This window comes from Ursus maritimus, unplaced genomic scaffold (assembly GCF_017311325.1).
Source record: "Ursus maritimus isolate PB19 unplaced genomic scaffold, ASM1731132v1 scaffold_17, whole genome shotgun sequence".
In the NCBI taxonomy this organism is placed as follows: Eukaryota; Metazoa; Chordata; class Mammalia; order Carnivora; family Ursidae; genus Ursus; species Ursus maritimus.
The window spans coordinates 58,762,289-58,781,693 of NW_024424119.1; the positions used below are offsets into that span (position 1 = coordinate 58,762,289).

A 19,405-nucleotide genomic window follows, 5' to 3' on the forward strand; every position below is an offset into this window, starting at 1 on the left:
GTCACGACTCTTGAAATAAATGGGAAGATAAAAGTTCTCAGCAGAGAAATAAAATTAAAGAGAAAAAAAAGAACCAAAATTTGAGAACTGAACAATACAGTGTATTGACGAAACGTTCCCTGACCAGGGAGAATGAAGAGGACGGGGAGGTGGGTCAGCGAAGCGGAGACACATGCGTGAAATCATCGAGCTGAAGGCACAGACTGCAGAGAAGAGCCTCAGGGAGCATTGGGACGACTTCAGAAGTCGAACGCCTGTGCTCCTGCACAAAAGAGACTGGTGCCCAAAAGCATCTCAAGAAGTCACCGCCGAAACCTCCCCGTACCTAGTGAGAGACACAGATTTACAGGCTTCGGAAGCCCAAAAAACCAAACAGAACTGACTGGAAGAAAACAGTGCCCAACACTTCCTAACCAAACTGCAAAGAAACAAAGACGAAGAGGAAGTAACAGGCTCTCGGGACGCATGGCTGAGCAATTAGCTACAGACCTCCCCTGACTATCCTTTAAAACAACGAAAGGAAAAAAGACAAGAGGAAGGGGCGCCTGGGCGGCTCAGTCGGTGAAGCGTCTGCCTTCGGCTCAGGTCATCATCCCAGGGTCCTGGGATCGAGTCCCGTGTCGGGCTCCCTGCTCAGGGGGATGCCTGCTTCTCCCTCTGCCTGCCGCTCCCCCTGCTGGTGCGCAGGCTCTCTCAAATAAATAAATAACTAAATTCTTTTAAAATAAAATAAAAATAAAAAATTTAAAAAAGACGAGGAAGCATTTTGGCAGAAACACAATTTGGAAATTACAAAAAAAGAACTTGGCAAATTAGAAAAATGACAAAGCAGAAGTTCTAGAACAGAAAAATACAGTAACTAAACTTCATTTCATAGACTGGACTGGTGAACAGCACACCAGCCACCAAGGAGAACATACAGTCGAGAAGGTAAGTGGCAGGCCCTGCAAGTGTCACAGCAATGTGACTGGAGGCCCACAAAGGCAGGAGAGAAAACACGGGACAGAAACTATATTTCAACAAATAGGAATTTTCCCATACTTGTAAAGTTCATGAAACCCAGCAGAATAAAAAAGGAGATGTACACACCAAAGAACATCGTGGTAATACGGATGAAACTGAAAAACAAAGCAAAACTCAGAGCAGCCATGAGGGCCCTGTGGTCAAGGACAAGGTGGCACAGACTTGTCCCTCCCTGCTCCCCTCCACTAAGTGTAGCAACCATAAACCTTGGAAGTAAGTCAAAAGGCCACCACAGGAGAATCTGAAAGCTGCCCGAGGACGGCAAACTGTTTTGGGACCCCTAGACTAGAGGTACAGCACAGGCACAGAGCACCTCATACCCTTCCACCCGACAGAAGGTGGCCACACCTGGTTTTCTTGACTCTCAGCCTAGCAACAGAAGGCAAGCCAAGTGGGCTCGTTCCCACCCCACACTGACCGGGAGGCCTTCTACAGCGGGCCAGCCTGGCAGAACCAGTAGGGTTGGACAGGAAGGGCCGCTAATAAGCAATCTGAACACGTACTTCCACAAAGCCCCCAGCCCAGAAGTACTCTCTTTCCCCACCCTGCCTGAGACACACACCACCACCCCAACAGTTTGTGCAGGGGGACCCCACCACAACAAGCACTCGGTCTGGGAAAGGCTCTCTGTTCTCCAGAGGCTCCAGGCAGTCCCGCGCCAGGGAGCTCTTCTGCCTCCTCAAAGCAGCGCCAGCAGCGTCAGCAGGAGCCCCTGAGGCTGCAGACACACCAGGCACATGTCCCGGCACCACTGGGCTCCAAACGTTAGACTGTCATTGGCACCACGCTGCACAAAAGTAGGTCCGGGCCCGCGTGCTGCACCTGGCCCGGGAGGCTGCTGCTGCAGGAACTGTGAACGGGACCCAGAGGCTCCCAACACAATACGCAGAGTGACCAGAAAACGATGGAAAAGCACCACACCCAGAACCAGGAAAATCATGACTTAATGAGGAAAGACCAGCACCTGACACCAGCACCAAAGCGAGTGAATGTTGGAATTCTCTGACAAGGGCTTTAAAGCAACTATCGTAAGAGTGATTCCACAAGCAATTACCAATCCTCTTGAAACAAGAAAAATAGAAAATTTCAGCAAAGAGAAAGAAATTATAAAAGAACTGAATATAAAGCTGAGTACTAGAGCGACCAACTGCACCGGCTGGTCGGGCTCAACAGTGGACACGTGGAGCCTGCGGACAGAGAAACCAGTTCCCTGACCTGCACAGACAGAAAGCACGCTGAAGAAACACAAGTGGGGACGAACACGAGAGCCAACATTCGTGTCACTGGAGTCCCCGAAGTCACTGGAGTCCCCAAAAAGAGGGGACAGTGAGTGGGGCTGAAAGAGTATTAGAAGAAATCATGGCTGAAAACCTCCCAAATATGGCAAAAAATACAAATCCACAGGTTTCAAGAAACCGAGTGAACCCCAAATAACACAAACCCAAAGAAATCTACACTGAGACATATCATCACCAACTTCTGAAAATTAAAGACAAAGAAAATATTTGGAAGCAGCTGAAGAGAAACGCTGGGCCAAAACCAAGAGTCGGATGGATGCCCAACTGACTAAGCCAGCCAGGCACCCCTGAACAGAGGAAACCTTGAAAAAAATAATAATTTCCAGGATGCCTGGGTGGCTCGGCCAGTGAAGCATCTGCCTTCAGTTCAGGTCATGATCTCGGGGTCCTGGGATCAAAACCCACATCAGTCTCCTTGCTCAGCGGGGAGCCTGCTTCTCCCTTTCCCTCTGCCCCTCTCCTTGCTCTCGTGCTCTCTCAAATAAATAAATAAAATCTTTTTTTAAAAAGTTTTTACATATTAAAAAAAAATTTCTAGCAAACCGTAAATGATTGTCTAAAGGAAGTTCTCCAAATAGAAAGAAAATGATACAAGAGGGAATGCTGGAGGCTCAGGGAGGAAAAGTAACAGAGAGGTACAATTTGTGTAAATACAATAGACTGTCCTACTCATGAGTTTTCTAAATTACATCTGGTGACAAACAAAAACCCCAACACCTTCAGATACTCATGACAATGGTATTTAACGGTAGAGAGAGCAAAAGGTGGAAAAAGGTTTTCCACACCTCACTCGGAATGGCAGAACAATACCAGTCAGCTGGTGTAACTCATACATACTGTGATACCCAGAGCAACTACTAAGAAAACAGTAGACACACACCCAAAAACAATATAAATAAATCAAGATGGAATCTTAAAGAGTAGTCCAGTAATCCACAGGAAGGCAGGAAATGAAAACAGGAACCAGAAACATAAAACACAATAAAATGTCAGACTTAAGCCTTAAATACCAACAATTACATTAAATATAAAAACTCTAAGTACACCAAATAAAAGACAAAGATTGGCAGAGTGGATTTAAAAAAAAAAAAAAAAAAGCATGGGGTGCCTGGGTGGCTCAGTTGTTAAGCGTCTGCCTTTGGCTCAGGTCATGATCCCAGGGTGCTGGGATCGAGCCCTGCATCGGGCTCCCCGCTCAGCAGAAAGCCTGCTTCTCCCTCTCCCACTCCCCCTGCTTGTGTTCCCTCTCTTCCGGTCTCACTGTCAAATAAATAAAATCTTTAAAAAAAAAAAAAAAAGTAATACAACTATCTGCTGTTTACAAGAAACTCCCCTCGAACTTGATGGCTTAAGTAGGCTGAAAATAAAGGGATAAAAAAAGCTATACCAGGAAAACACTGTTATCAAACAAATGCAGGAACAGCTATAACAGTATCTGATAAAAGAAAAAGAAAACTACTAAGGACAAAAAGCTATGTTACATAACAGTAAGAGGGTCAACCCATCAGGAAGACCTTACAATCCTAAATGTGAATGCATCAAACTACAGAGCCTCAGGACAGGAGAGAAAACACAGAGAGCTGAGAAGAGAAACAGACAAGGGCGCAAGTACAGTTCTGGGCTCCAACACCCCTGTCAGCCACTGAGAGCTGCTACACAGAAATTACCGAGGACAGAGATCTGCACACCACCACCAACCAAAAGAACCCAGCTGTACGTGTGGACACTCCGCCCAACAACAGAAGACACATCTCCTCCAGTGCCCACGGAACATTCCCCAAAAAGACCTTATCCTGGCAATAAAATAAACTCTAACAAGTTTTAGAGAACAGAAACCCTACAGAGTATTACCTCACCACAACAGAACCACACAAGAAATAATAACTAAAAAACAGGAAAATCGTGGAAATTACAGTCGTAAACAAAATAATTCAGGGTCAAAGAGAACCATCGGAGGAAATAAACTTCATAGAACTGAATGAAAATGAAAATACAACATACCAAACGTATCTGGGACGTAGCAAAGGCAGTACCAAGTGGAAAATTGATAGCACCAAGAGCTTAGGCTCGAAAACAAAAAGGGATTAATAATCTAAGTACCTACCCCAGGAAACTAGAAAAAGAGCAAACTAACCCCAAGGCAAGCAGAAGGGAGGGAGGCAGGTGTGGCTATAAAAGGCAACAGAACATAAGAGGTCTTTGTGGGAACGGAATGTTCTATATCTACCTTATACAATGTCAATATCCTGGCTGTGACACCAAACTACGGTTTTGCAAGAAGCTACCACGGAGAGACTGGGGAAAGGGTGCCCAAGACCTCTCTGTGTAATTTCTTACTAATGCCATGTTAACATACAATTATCTCAAAATAAAAGATTAATTTTTTAAAACATTGGCCAAAGACCTGAAACCACTTAACGACAACAACAAAAAGATTCACATGGCCAATAAGCATAATAGAAAACGCTCATCACCGTGAGTCATCAGGGAAATGCATACCCAAACCACGGGAGACGGCACAACCTGTATGACTGAGTGACTAAAATTAAAAAGACTGACAACGCCATGCGCTGGCAAGGGTGCAGATCAACTAGAACTCTCATGCTTTGCCGGTGGAAACAGAAAGGGGACACGCCGACCTTGGAAACCGGCGGGGCAGTTAAGCACACTCACGTGACCCAGCAAGTCCACGGCCAGGTGTCCCCCAAGACGACGGAAATGGAGGTCCACACACAGCTGAGTCCGTGAGTGCTCACAGCGGCGTTCCCCGCGGCAGGCCGAAGTCCCAGCAGCCACGCAGGAGCAAGTGGGCAGCCAGGCAACGGAGCCCCCCCCCGGCCCCGCCACGCAGGGAGTAGCTGAGGTGTGGGGAGAGGCACCTGAGGCTGGAGAGAAACCAAGCTCATCCACAGCCCCTGGAGCACATCGGTGAGGCGCTGGGCCGGGACCCGCTGGAAGGGCCCGCGCAGAGCCCTGGAGACAGCCCGTGGAGAGGGCTCACCTTGACCGTGCTCAGACCCCTCTAACTACACTCCTGGAACGTGTGCGCTCCGCTGTACGAAGGATGTAAGTGTCCCTCCACAAAGCTGATTCTCCCAAAGGTCAGAACGAAAACTCTTCACTGCACACCTGCCAAGTGACGGGCACTACCCTACCCTACAGGGAGTTCTCTGAGAGGCACAGGTTTCAAACGTCTCTTCCCTCCTCAGAAAGCTTCAACAGCTCCCCAGTTCACACACGACAAATCCCCACCCTGCCAACCACTAGCCACTCAAGGCGCTCCAAACCTGGCCCCAGGCACTTCTCCCAGCGCACCCTCGCCTTCCCGCCACGCCGCAGCTCCCTGCCCCCAGTGCCCGCGCCACCCCCAGCTGCAAGGCTGGTCGGCCCCTGGGCAGGAAGATGCCCACATTCTACCCGCCTCTTCATCCTGGCTTCTGTCTGTGCCCTTACCTCCGCCCGGTTCTTACCCACCTAAGCCACAAACTTCAGACTCACTTACTTGAATGGAACATTCTGGATTCCCTCAGGAGAGTTTCGCCCTCCCCTTACCTGCTCTGCCCCAGCACTTGTTCCTTTCCCAGGCTCCCGTCTCCTCGGCCTTGCATCACAGGTGTCTGAGTGTGCGGCCGGGTCGGGCACTACCTGCGCCCCGAGAGGCCTGTCAAGCACCCCAGAGTTCACAGCACATGCTCACTGAACTGACGGAAGTCTAATTTTGTGTGAGTGAGTCTGAAGTGAGTAGAGGGCAGTCAGCGAGGAGCACGGAAGTGAACTGGTTAGCACGCACAGTATAAAGAGCTCAGCCAGACGGAGGACTCAGAAAGAGAAGCTTACAGGTGAGTTTCTGCCATGAAAGCAGAAAAGCTCTGTAGAATGAGGCCTGAATATTCCCATCAAGGGAGCCTGTGCAGGCCCACCTCCCACCCCGACATCAGTCAAGCCCGTCTTGGGGGCTCTGCTTTCCTAACACCTGCGGCTCATCCGCTCTGTCACCCCCACTGCAGACCAACTAGGCGAGGCCTTGGCACATCAACCGAAATGACAGCAGCTCTGCTACGGACTCAGTGTGCACCCTCCCAAACTCACAGACTGACAGCCAGTCCCAAGGTGAAGGAGTGAGGAGCTGAGGAGGCTAACAGGGTGGAGCCCTCACGAGTGGGATTAGTGCCCTTAGAAGAAGGTTCCAGAGAGCTCCCCCGCCCCTGCTGCCCCATCGAGGAGACAGCCATCCCCAAGCCAGGAAGCAGCCTCACCAGGACGCCGACGCTGCCGGCACCAGGATCCTGGACTTGCAGCCTCCAGAGCTGGGGGGACAGATGTCATCCAGGCTACGGAACGTTGTCATGGCAGCCGAAACGCCCTGAGACATGATCCCGGTATTCCACCTGACTACAGCCTCTGCCCACTCCAACCTGCTAGAACAATCTTGCCAGGCTCTGTCTCTCATCACACCACTCCCCCTACACAAAAACCTTTGCAGGCACACACCATGAAGAAATCCCTAGCCAGCTTGGAACACCACAGAACATCTGGTCCAGACCGTTTCCGAAACTAATCACTACTGTTCCAGTCCACAAATCCTGTCATGAGGTTACTCGACTCGGTGTTGAGCACTTCTTCCCCCGCACATGACACAGCCCAATGCCCTCCCCTCTACCCCTGGAGGGGCTACCCACACCCTACCCATCCTTCAGAGCCTCTGACCCACGCAGCCTCCCCACTGCGCCCTGCAGCCCATCCCCACCCGGCAGCCCCCCGTCTGCCTCCAGACAGCTATGGCACTGCCGCCACGCTGCACTCGTTCGTGTCCCTTCGCACACTGGACGGTTCACGTGGACTTGGAGCCAGTGGGAAGACCTCGTCCCATAAGCGACGCCTTGCGCGACGTCGTGTGCACAACGATGACGCACACAGCAGCTGCGTGGGTATCGCTGGCTCCATCCTGGCCACGCTCACATCAGATGAAAGAGGAACGCTGCCTGAGCTGTTCAACAGTTCAACTAGGAAGTAAAAAGAACACGGTACACATATGGTACCACGGCCACAGAAACAGATCCACCGCAGGAGCAGCGAGGAGCCAGCGGGGGGCTAAACGTAGCACAAAGGAGAAACACCAGGGGATTTCCGGGCGAATACGTGAGGAAGTTTAACACGCTGCAGCATGAGGGCCGCCAACTGTCTTGGGGGTCGCTCCAATTTAAAGGATCGGGACAGTATGAACTGAAAGATGGACGTCCGTTCTCCAGTTAACGTTTATCTGCTGGCATCAGGACAGGAAAGACAATGTGTGTAAACTGCTACAGCTTCAGAAACACAAACTCATCCACGTTATGGCCACGAAGACAGAACACAGATCGTATCTCTACGTACTTCAACATGAAAGCAGGAAAGCTCTGTAGAATGAGGCCTGAATATTCCCGTCAAGGGAGCCTGTGCAGGCCCACCTCCCACCCCGACATCAGTCAAGCCCGTCTTGGGGGCTCTGCTTTCCTAACACCTGCTCCAAGAGGTTTCCAACTCGAGCATCCATTGGACAAGTAGCTGAGCACAGCAAACAGGGCATCCACCGGGACAACCATGACCCTGACATCACAGACCCCAGACAGTCCTCAGCGCACCCAAGCAGAGGGAAGGTCGTGCCACAGGCCAAGCAGTGGCCCCTTCAGTATCTAGAAAACCTGGCAGGTGCATCCACACTGCCCTGTCACCTTCATCTCTGAAGCCCCCAAATCTCTTGCCAAGAACAAATGACTACTAAGAAATACAATCAAGGGGCGCCTGCACGGCTCAGGTGGTGAAGCGTCTGCCTTCGTCTCAGGTCATGATCCTGGGGTTCTGGGATCAAACCTCGTGTTGGGCTCCCTGCTTCTCCCTCTCCCTCTGCAGTTCCCCCTGCTTGTGCTCTTTCTGTCTCTCTCTCAAATAAAGTCTTTAAAAAAAATTTTTTTATATATAAAAAAAAAATACAACCTGAACTCATAAACCAGGAATCTGAGTGAATCACCAGGTAAAAAAATGACTATTTGCTTGCAAAGGTGGACCTCCGCACTAAGACTCATACCGGCCCTATTCCCCCAGCAGCCCGGGGACGATAGCAGCAGCCGGCTCCGTTTCCAGTCCTGGGGCCTGGAGACGGGTTCCAAGTACACAGTTCATTTTCACCAAAGGTCACTGACAAAGCGAGGTGGTGACCCCTGGGGATGACAACAAGGAGATGTTGCTCCTAATATCCATAAGCAGCCAGTGCAGGCTATCCCTGCGGTCTGTGTAACGAGACCCCGGCAACGGCTCCACTGCAGAGACCCGAAACGGCCAGAAGGACTTCCCATCCCGATCTGTTGTCTGATCACTCCAACGCGAGAGTGAGAGGGCAAGAGTGTCGATCCCTCCCCAAGGGTGGGCTCTACAGGCCCCGTGGGCTCTCTCCAACCCGGGGAGCTGCCCTGGCGGCCCCTCCGGGCCTGCCCGGCTCAGGCAGCTTAGCCCTGGCCATGGAGTGCTGAGGTGTGGTCAGTGTCAGCCTGGTTTCCAGGGCTCCTCAGACGGGAAAATCACCACCACTCGGCCACATAGCAACAAGTCTGCAAACAGCTGAGTGCCTTCTAGTACTTTCCTTGGTTGTTGTTTCAACATTGTCCTTGGGAGAGAACAAAAATTATACCGTCCCACTATCCCCTGCAACCAAGGCCTAGAAACCTTTAAGTTTCTAAGGTCATGGGCTTAAATCAAAGCCAGGAATGCAGTAACCCCTTACGGCACTCTGCTCTGTAAACAAATGGCACTTCAGCTCGCTCCTTTTTTACAAATTTGTTACAACTTTCATCCAAAAAAGACATCACAAAATATTCCAGCTAAGCAGGTTCTACTTTTGTTTTCTTGCTATTTTTTTTTTAAGATTTTATTTATTTGACAGAGAGAGAGAGCGTGCACGCGTGCGCACACACGGGCAGCAGCAGAGGGAGAGGGAGAAGCAGGCTCCTCGTTGAGCAGGGAGCCTGACACGGGACTCAGTCCCCGGAGCCTGGGATCATGACCTGAGCTGAAGGCAGACGCCTCACCCACTGAACCACCCAGGTGTCCCCTTTTTTTTTTTTTTTTTAAGTAAGCTCTAGGCCCAAGGTGGGTCTTGAACTCACAGCTCAGATATCAAGAGCCGCATGCCAGCCGGGCACCCAGGTTCTACTCTTTTCTTGCAGATACTTCTAAATGAACAACCTTTAGCATATGCAATATATTATCTCTGAGAAAATAATGAAGCCACTGTCAATGAAACAACAGCCACCCCAAAGATGGGGGGGCAAAGCAAGTACAAGGTGGCCCCCAGCTCTTGGCGGCAGCAAGCTGGAGGAGCCTTTCGGTATCACCACACGCCACCACCAGGCCTGGCCCAGGGAAACTCTCCGGAGCCTCCCCATCTACTACAAACAGCAGACAGTGACCCAGGGGGACACCGAGAGTCCCAAAAGGCAAACACAGAACATAAAGGCAGCCTCAGAGCACCTCGCCCTAGTGTGTCTGCATGTTTTCCATTCCTGCACAGTTTCAATTAGCTACTTAATGACAACTGTAACAAGTAAAATATTGAAGGCACTTTCACCATCATACCCTCCCAACACTGACTCACCACTGAAGTTGCAGACTGAAAGAACCATGTCTAATTAACTGTAAACTAAACTGGAGAGATACAGGGAAATGTCCCAAAGAAGAAACAAAGAACAGGCCCCTGGATTAGGAGAATTTGGGGGCGGGGGGGGGGGGGGCAGGAATCTAAACTATCCTACCAAAATCCACCCCCCTCCACCTTTCTGCTCTCCTGAAAGACCAGACCGTGTGCTGGGTAGCAGCAGTCTCCCACCCAGGCTGTGACCGCCACACCAATGACCTACACGAAATCACTCCAAGCTGAGCCAAGGTGAGTCTTCTGGATTACGTGAATTAGGATCTCCCAAATTTGTAAATTTAAAGGGACTCTCAACTAGAAAAAAAGTCTGTTCCCCTTCTGAATCAACATACAGAATGGAAAAGCCTTCTTGTTCAGCAAAACTGAATGGAAACCAGACCTCCTAAACTCAGCGTTTGCCGAGCGCACCACTGCGACGGGAGAGTGACCGAGTAACCGACAGGCAATGTGCAGTCCAGTCTTAGATCCTCGGACAGCATCTACTCTCCTTCAGCTCCTGCTCACGTTCTGCTCTATAAATACCCACCCTGGATAATTTCAAAACTGTAAGGCCTATTTTAATATGAGTCTTTGAATTAATTACCTGATGAGTCAACAAGTATTAAAGAGAGATCTGGTACTGGAAATAAAACTAGACCAACCCTGAGAAACGCACATTCATTTCCAGATAGCTGACAAATCCCACACTGATCGCCAAAGCCAAACACAACAAGATAAACATGCATTTGCTTTGCTAAAGAAATTGGAAAGCAAGCAACGAGAGGGCTTTTAAAAAGTATTTGTGTCTATATAGAATTCAATACCAGAACCGTAGTCATTTCCATACATAAAATCTTAAAATTACATATGAGAGTGAAACCCTGCACGTATGCCCCAGGAGCCGTACCCAAGAATACACTGTGCTTCTGAGCAAAGAACTGGAGCCTGGCCAGTGCCCACGCACAGCGAACGGGCCTCCAGTGAAATACTACACAGCCGTGGAAAAGCAAGAAGTCTGGACGAAGCTAGGAAGCTCCAAGAACGTCACATGAAGGAAAGCCGTCTCAGAAGACGACAACGCTAGGACAGGTGGCAGAACAGGTAAGACTAAGTGTCGCGGGTTAGCGATACACACTAACGTGGTGACCTGCAAAGAAAAGCCAGCCAACAGCCCACTAGAGGCATGAGGCCGGCCACCAGCAAAGCCGCAAAGGTCCACCACGCTCACGGGCTTTTCCTTAACCTGACTGCAAGGTACTGAATGGCCGCTCTGGGTATTCCTCTTTGCATCTCTCTCTCAAGTCCTGTACAGTTTTTACCGACCCCATGCTTTCCCTAAAATCATGTAAATTCACGTGTGCGGCGGTGTTCCCCCACCACACTCCACAGAAACCGCAAAGGCTTCAGTGCAGCTATATAGGAACACTGCAAAACTGAACGCTGCAAAATCAAGGACAACGCGCTGCTTGCATGCTATTCAACCAACTTAAAATAAGGCGACGCACGGAGGCTGTGATTGCAGGCGTGTTTATCCTCATGACTAACTGAGCCTCCCCCACCGCACAGGCCACTCCAACTGGTGCGATCCTGTCACAGGGCCACCCTGCTCGGGGGCTGTTCACACCGGGTCCACCAAGCTCGTCTCCAAAGGGCGCTCTCCCCACTTGGGTGCCGCTCTACAAACAGGGATGTCTGCACCAGAGTAAAAGCCATTTTAAAAGAGCCTTCAAATAAAAAGGCAGATCACACAGTATTAGCTCTTCAGTGTGTACCCAAAACAAAAGCCCCAGATATTACTAACGCCATGACGAGAATCACTTGGTCTGTAAAATTCTGAGAGCTGGAAATAGGAGCGTCTTAATCCACTAAGCACATTAGGGCCTAACAAACTGGATTCAATAACAAGGTTACCTAGTTCTTCAAAACGGGAATTAACCAAAGGTAAGGATGCTCGTTAAGCACAATCCGTTTGAAACACAATTTCTCGTTGGGGAATTCCGCGTGTGAGGTTCCGAGCGCATCCCGAGCGCTGGGCGTCCAGGGCTTGCCCCCGCACTTAAGCCCCGCACCCACCCCTGGGCAGCGACCGACCGGCAGCGACCGACGCGCCGACTCCTCGCGGCACCTGCCGGAGGACCCCCGCCCGCGCCCCCGCCCCCGCCCCGCGCGCCCCCGCCCGCGACCGGCCGGCTCCGGAGGCCACCCGCGCGGCGCCGTGCGGCCCGGGACCCCGCGCACAAAGGCGGTCCCGGACCCCGGCCCCCCGCCCCGCCCCGGACTCCGGACCCCGACCCCCGGACCCCCGCCCCGGCCCCGCCCCGACCCACCTATGCCGTAGGCCTTGGCGCAGATCCACTGCAGGTTGGCCGCGATCTTGGCGCGGGCCGAGTCGTAGCGGTCCAGGGGCACGATGTCCACGGCGCCGTCGGGCGCGGCCTCCATCCTCCTCCAGCCCTCCCCGGCCGGGCAGCCGCCCGCGTCCACCATCTGCACACAAAAAGGCCGCTGCAGCGCGGGCGGCGCCCGGCCTCCGCCGCAACAAAGGCGCCGCGCCCCTCGCCGCGCCGGGACCCGCGAGGGGGCCGGGCCCGCGAGCACCGCCGCCCCCGGGAGGCCGCCCCCGCCCCGGCCTCACCTCACAGCCGCCGCCGCCGCCGCCGCCGCGGGTGCTGCTGCTGCATGCTGCGGGGCCGCGCCGGGAGGCCGGGGCGCCGGGAGGCCCGGAGGCCCGGAGGCCCGGAGGCCGGGGAGGCGGCGAGGCGAGGGGCGCGGGCCGGGGCGGGGGGCGCGTGCGCGGGCCGGGGGCGGGGACGGCGGTGGCGGTGGCGGCGGCCTCTGAGGAGGCGGCCAACCGGCGGGAGCGCGCGCGACGCCGAGGCCTTGCGCACGCGCGCTGGGTGCAGCCCGCTGCTCCGCCGCCCCGCCTCCCGGCCCGCGCTCGCCCCGCCCCTCACCGCACGCGCAATGGGAGCAGTCCACCTCCCGGCCCGCGCTCGCCCCGCCCCTCGCCGCACGCGCAGTGGGCCAGTCCGAGGCCCCGCCCCTCTCCGCCAGCGCCGGGCGCGGGGTCGCGCGGAGCGGGCGGGCGCGGGCCGGCAGGAAGGCAGGCCCCAGCGGGTCCCGCAGCAGCCCTTTGTCTGGGCCGCGCCTCCTCCGCCTCGGTCCCAGGTCCTCCGCCCTGGAGGTCCCAGCCGCCGCCCGACGGGCCGACTGCCACCTCGGGAGGACGACACCCCCCCCACCAGGGCAGCCCCGGTGGCCCCCCCCTTCCAGAGAGCGCCGCTGCAGCCGGGGCCGCCCCGCCCACAACCGCGGGGCCCGGACCCCAGGGACCCCGAGCCCGCTGGGGGCGCCCCTGCCGCCCTCGGGAGACAGCGTGTGTGCCCTGTGGTCCCCCACGGACCCCCAGAGACCCGGGGCCCTCGGACAGGGAAGGCCGCCACCCTACACCATAACGAGTTCCCCGCAGTCACTGCACAAGCACGCGGCAGAGAGCCCTGGGCTAGGTTCCCCGGGCGGCCGGCAGGGGCAGGGGCAGCCAGGGACGAACGCGCGGGGGCATCGGAGCCTGCAGGGAGTGAGGGCAGGCTGGGGCGTCCGGGGAAGCGCCGCCTGGGCAGGGGCGCGGCAGTGCGGGGCCATGAGCGACAGGGAAGCCACTGAGTCCAGAGCTCTGGAGGGAGAGACACCGCTAGGAAAGGGGGTTTGGGGTCGGGGGGTGGTGGCAGGCCAGCACAGTAAGCTCTGACCTCCGAGATGGGGAGCCATAGGGGGACTTGGAGCACAGCGGAGGTGGGGGGGGGGTTGGTGACTAATCCTGCGGAGGTCAGGGAACAGGTGGTGGGCAGGGCAGGGAAGGCAGCAGGGAGCCCATGCCCTGACACAGGATGTGGAGTGGGGGAGAAGGAACAGGGGTCAAGAGTGACTCCAAGGGTTTCAGTATTGATCTTGTATCCTGCTACGGTGATGAAGGCATTATTAGTTCCAACCGTGTTTCAGTTGATCCCTAAGGATTTTCTGTATAGAAGATGATGACAACTGTGGACACAAATACTCCTACCTCTTACTTTTCAATCTGGACGTCAGTTTATTTCTCACCGTTCGTTACCCGATGTCCCTGGCCACAGCTCCAATACTCCGTGCAGTAGAGACAGCAGAGTAGAGGTCCTTGTCTTGTTTCTGCTAAGGAGAAAAGCATCCAGTCTCCCACTGTCAAGTACTATGTTAAATGGGGGTTTTCCGTGCTTATCAGGTTGAGGAAGTTCCCCACTATTACTATTTTGCTGAATGTTGTACCATGAAAGGGTGTTAGGTTTTGTCCAATGCCTTTTTGTGATTATTGAGATGATGGTGTAAGGTCTTTTATTCGTTCTATTAATGTGGTATTGATTGATTTTCAGATATTGAACCAGCCTTGCATTCCTGAGATAAATCCCACCTGATCATAGTTTATAATTTTTTTTTCAAGTGTAGCAAAATGTTTTGGGGGGTTGTTTGTGTTTTGTTTTGTTTCACTGAGATGTAGTTGACATGTAAGACTGTGTAAGGTGTGCACCATGATGACTTGGGACGTCTATAGTATACAGTACGTAGAGTACTTATATGTAGGTATATATGTAGATCACCACAGTCCAGTCAGTCTACACCCGTCACCGCACCTGGTTACCTCCTGTGTGTGTGTGTGTGTGTGTGTGTGTGTGTGTGGTGAGAACATTTAGCATTCACTCAGCAACCTTCAAGGATACAATACAGTACTGAATAGCCAGCGTACTGTACATTACATCCCCAGAACTTACCTTAAAACTTTCAGTTTATACCTTTGACAGAAGTCTTCCCGTTTCCCCCACCTCCCATCCCCTGCAAACCACGGATCTACTCTCTGTTTCTATGAGTTTGGGTTTTGGATCCCATATGGATGTGAGATCGTACAGTATCTGTCTTTGTCTGTGTGGTTTATTTCACATAGCAAGTGCCCTGGAGGTTCATTCATGTTCACAAATGACAAGACTTCCTTTTTTATGGCTGTATTCATACATTTCATTCAAATACGTGAGATACATGTGTACGTATAAATAGACCATCACATTTTCTTTACCCTTAATCCACTGATGGACACTCAGGTTGTTTCCATGTCTTGGCTAGTGTGAAAAATGCTATAATGAACATGGGGGTGCAGAGGTCTCTTTGAGAGAGTGATTTTATGTCCTTCAGATACATACCCAGAAGTGGGATTGCTGGGTCATATGACAGTTCTGGTTTTAATTTTTTTTTTTTTTAACTTTCTGAAGAACCTCCATCCTGTTTTCCACAGTGGCTGGTGCAGCTTGCATTCCCACCATCAGTGTGTGAGGTTCCCCCTTCCCCACATCCTCACCAGCACTCGTTATCTCTTGCATTTTTTACTGTAGCCATTCTGACAGGTGTGTGATGATATCTCCATGGTTTGGGTTTGCATGTCCCTGATGATGAGAGATGCTGAGGACCTTTCGTGTACTTGTCACTTTTATGTCCTCTTAGGATAAAATGTCTGTTTGGATCCTTTGCCAATTTTTAAATTGGATTGTTTGGGAGTTTCTTCCATTTTTTTGGAAGAGTTTGAGAAAGATTGGTGTTAATTCTTAAAATGTTTGGTAGAAATCACCAGTAAAACCCTCTGGTCCTGAGCTTTTCTCTGTTGGGAGATTTTTGATGACTTATTCTGTCTCCTTAGTCAGTATCGGTATATTCAGTGTTTCTATTCATGATTCAGGTTTGGTAGGCTATACATTTCCAGGAATATATTCATTTCCTATAAGTTATCCAGTTTGCCATGTAAATGTCCATAGTAGTCTCTTATGATCCTTTGTATTTCTGTGGCGTCTCTTATGATGTCTCTCCTCTTTCATTATACTTTTGTTTATTTGAGTCCTTTTTTTCTTGGTTAGTCTAGCAAAAGGTTTGTCAATTTTGTTTATCTTTTCAAAACAGCAGCTTCCAGTTTCCTTAATTTCTTTTTCCTATTGTTTTTCTAGTCCCTATTTCATTTATCTCTGCTCTAATCACCTTTATTCTTTCCTTCTGCTTATGTTGGGCTTAGTTTGTTCTTCTTGTATTTCCCTGAGGGGTAAAGTTAGGGTGTTTATTTGAGATGTCTCTTTTTTTCTAAACGTAGGCATTTATCTCTATAAACTTCCCTCAGAACTGCTCTTGCCCCATCCCACAAATTTTGGTATGTTGTGTTTTGTTTGTCTCAAGATACTTTCTGATTTCTTTTTTGATTTCCTCTTTGACCCGTTAGTGTTCAGATGTGTTTTAATTTCAATGTATTTGTAAATTTTCTGCTCGTCCTCCTGGTTTTTTTTAAATTTGTTTATTTATTTCAGTGGGGGGGGTGGTGCAGAGGTACGGAGAATCTCAAGCAGACTCTGCACTGAATGCAGAGCCTGATACAGGGCTCAATCTGATGACTGTGAGATCACTACCCTAGCCGAAACCAAGAGTCAGGCGCTCAACCTGTCCTCCTGTTACTGATTTCTGCTTTCGTATCATGGTGGTCGATAGGATTTCAGTCTCCTTCAGTTTGTTCAGACTTGCTTTCTGGCCTAGCATATGCTATGTCCTGGAGAGCGCTCCATGTGCCCTTGGGAAGAACTGTGTCCTGCTGCTGCTGGATGGAGTGTTCTCTGTGTGTCTGTTAGGTCCGTTTGGCCCGCAGTGTTGTTCAAATGCGCTGTTTCCTTACCAGCTCTTTCTCCGGACATTCTATCCAATGCTGAGGGTGGGGTATTAAAGTCCCCTCCTATGATTGTAGGTCTGTTTTTCCCTTCGCTTCTGCTAATGTCTTTTCCAAATATTTAGGTGCTCCCACGTTGGGTGCTATATATTTACAATTGTTATACCTTTTTGATGAATTGGGCCCTTTAGCACGATACAGTGACCTTCTTTGTGCCTCGTGACCAGTTTTGACTGACCGTCTCTCTTATCTGATGCAAGCATAGCGGCTCCGGCTGTCATTGGGCATCTGTGTGCAGGGCATGTCTGCGCACATCCTCTCAGCCTATGTGTGTCCTTAGAACGATGGGACTCACTGATGGGCAAGATATTGTTGGATCCTGTTTTTAATCCATTCAGCCAGGATATGTCTTTTGACTGAAAAATTTAACCCATTTACATTTAAAATAACTACTAAATAGAGGGACTCAGAATTGCCACTTTGCTCACTGTTTTGTATTACTCTGCTCTTTTGCTCCTCCCCTGCTGTCTCCTCTTGTGGCTTATCTCTTGCAGTGGTGTCCTCTAAGTCCTTTCTCTTTTATGCAGATGTAGGAGTCTATTTTTTTTAAGTAAGCTCCACACCCAACATGGGCTTGAACTCATGACCCCAAGATCAAGAGTCATACACTCCACCGACCAAGCCAGCCAGGCTCCCCATACCAGTCTAGTTTAAGGTGACAACAACTTACCTTCGGTCACATGCAAGAGCTCTGCACCGTTACTTCTCCCCCTCATTTTACGCCACTGACATCACGCTTTCCACCTTTCCACCTTGTGCGTCCATTTACAAATTATCATAGCTGTTGTTAGTTTTAATAGTCCTGCCTCATCTTTTAAGTGTTACACTGGAGACAGGAGGGATTTACACGCCATTACAGTGTTGGCGTGTTCTGAATTTGACTGTGCATTTACCTTACTAGTGAGGTTTATACTTCGTTTTTATGTTGTCACTTAGCGTCCTTTCATCTCCACTGAGGAACTCCCTTTAGCCTGTCCTGTAAGGTGGGTTTAGTGGTGATGAACTCCCTTGGCTTCTGTTCGGCTCTGAAGGACTTTGGTGTGTGTTGGAGGACGGGGGGAGCACACACCTCTTCCAGGCCATAAAGGCTGGTTCGGGCCAGTAAACACCTTCCTCTGTCCTTGCTCAGGATGCTGGGATCACCTCTGGTGTTGCAGTCATTCGGGGAGGAGCTGGCTTAGAGGCTGGTGCCAGGGCTGCTGTGGGATCCATGGATGCAGGCTTGTCACCAAGGCGTGGGTCCTTCTGGTCCCTGGGGGACACAGCCGCCTTCAGCCAGGACCTTGTTTGGTAGGTGCTGGGCCTGCCGCTGGGCCCTCAGAGAGCAACTGTTACCCAAACCTGAGTTTGCCTCTTGGTGGGCTGCAAGCCAAAACACACAACCAAGTCAAACAACAGGAAAAGGAAGGGTTTATTTGCAGCAAGTCAAGGATCCTTCCCCGAGCAGTATCTCCCCAGACCACGAATCGGGGAAGTTGTAAGCAAAGGTGTGTGCATAGTCCCCCTCGCACAGTGGGGAACACGGCATGGAACCGGGGCAGAAGTTCTCTCAAGGTGTCCAGGTCGGAGTCCCAAGCCCCGCAGGGGATCCGAGTCATCAGAGGGGTTCAGATCCCGAGAAGTCAGCTCAAGCGTGCATTGGGTCAGTTTTCCATTTTGAATATGATTAGGCTGTTTCCTGGCCTGATGGTGACTGTTTGTCCTTTTCATAAAATGCCCGGGGGCTAAAATGACATGTCAAGAAACTACATCTGTCGGTCTTTCCCGAGGGGACCCTAACTCTTTGCTTACGTTACCAGGTGCACAGACCGGTGTCACTCCAACCAGATCCCTGGGATGGGGAGATGCCATCCTCTGGCCAGGTCACTGGAGGGGCCCCAGACCGTGGCTGACCAAGTCCCAGCTGCTCCAGGGCACACAGGCACGGCTGAGGTCTGCAGACCGGGCTTTGGAGGCACAACTACGTGTGTCTCCCGCCAGGCTCCTAGGCGGCCTGGGCTGCTCCCTGACCAGGGTTGGAGGGGCTGGAGCTGAGGGTAGGGCTTGTTCAGAATCTCTGGGGGCGCAGATGGGAGTGTGTCCTGCCGTGTGTCTCTGTGCCGGTGGGACAGCTCGCGGACTGTGGCTGGGAGGGGCTGGGGCCGGTCACAGGCCACTTCAGTACCCACAGCCGGGGCGAGGTCTGTGTCCCATTACCAAGGCACAGCTGGGCTAACTCCTGCCAGGGCCCTTGGCATATGGTGCTGCCGGCTGGACCAGTGCCAGATGGGGCTGCTCCAGGGGCTGTAGCCGGGACCTCTCTGGGCAGGTCCGCCGCGTGGGTACGAGCCTGCCTTCCCCAGGCTCCTCAGTCTGGGGCTGCACCAGATCCCACAGCCCCCACAAAGGCACTTCCGCCTGCGAACGGACGCCCCACCACAGCCACTCAGCGGGGACAGGCGGGGGGCGTCTGACCTGGCCATCTTGCGGCCAGCCCTCCCGGGGGCGCTTAACCACCACGACCTCGGGGCTTTTGTGTCTGTGTTCACGAGATGCTGGCTCAGGGTCGTGGTGTCTCCGTCTGGTTTGGTATCAGCGTAACGATGGCCTCATAAACTGAGTTGGAATTGTTCCCTCCTCTTGTCTTTTTTGGAAAGTGTATGCAGAACT

At 52.0% G+C, this 19,405-nt stretch overlaps 1 protein-coding gene across 2 annotated transcripts in view; it reads right to left on the reverse strand.

Annotated features, from left to right (window-relative positions):
• CAMSAP1 (calmodulin regulated spectrin associated protein 1) overlaps positions 1-12,471 on the reverse strand; it is a 60,136-nt gene extending 47,665 nt beyond the window's left edge. For both annotated transcript variants that reach the window (XM_040632180.1, XM_040632179.1), the window contains exon 1: positions 12,312-12,471. In XM_040632180.1, the coding sequence (XP_040488114.1) occupies positions 12,312-12,471 (160 nt within the window). The remainder of the gene's footprint in view (positions 1-12,311) is intronic.
• Positions 12,472-19,405: the final 6,934 nt, after the last annotated feature.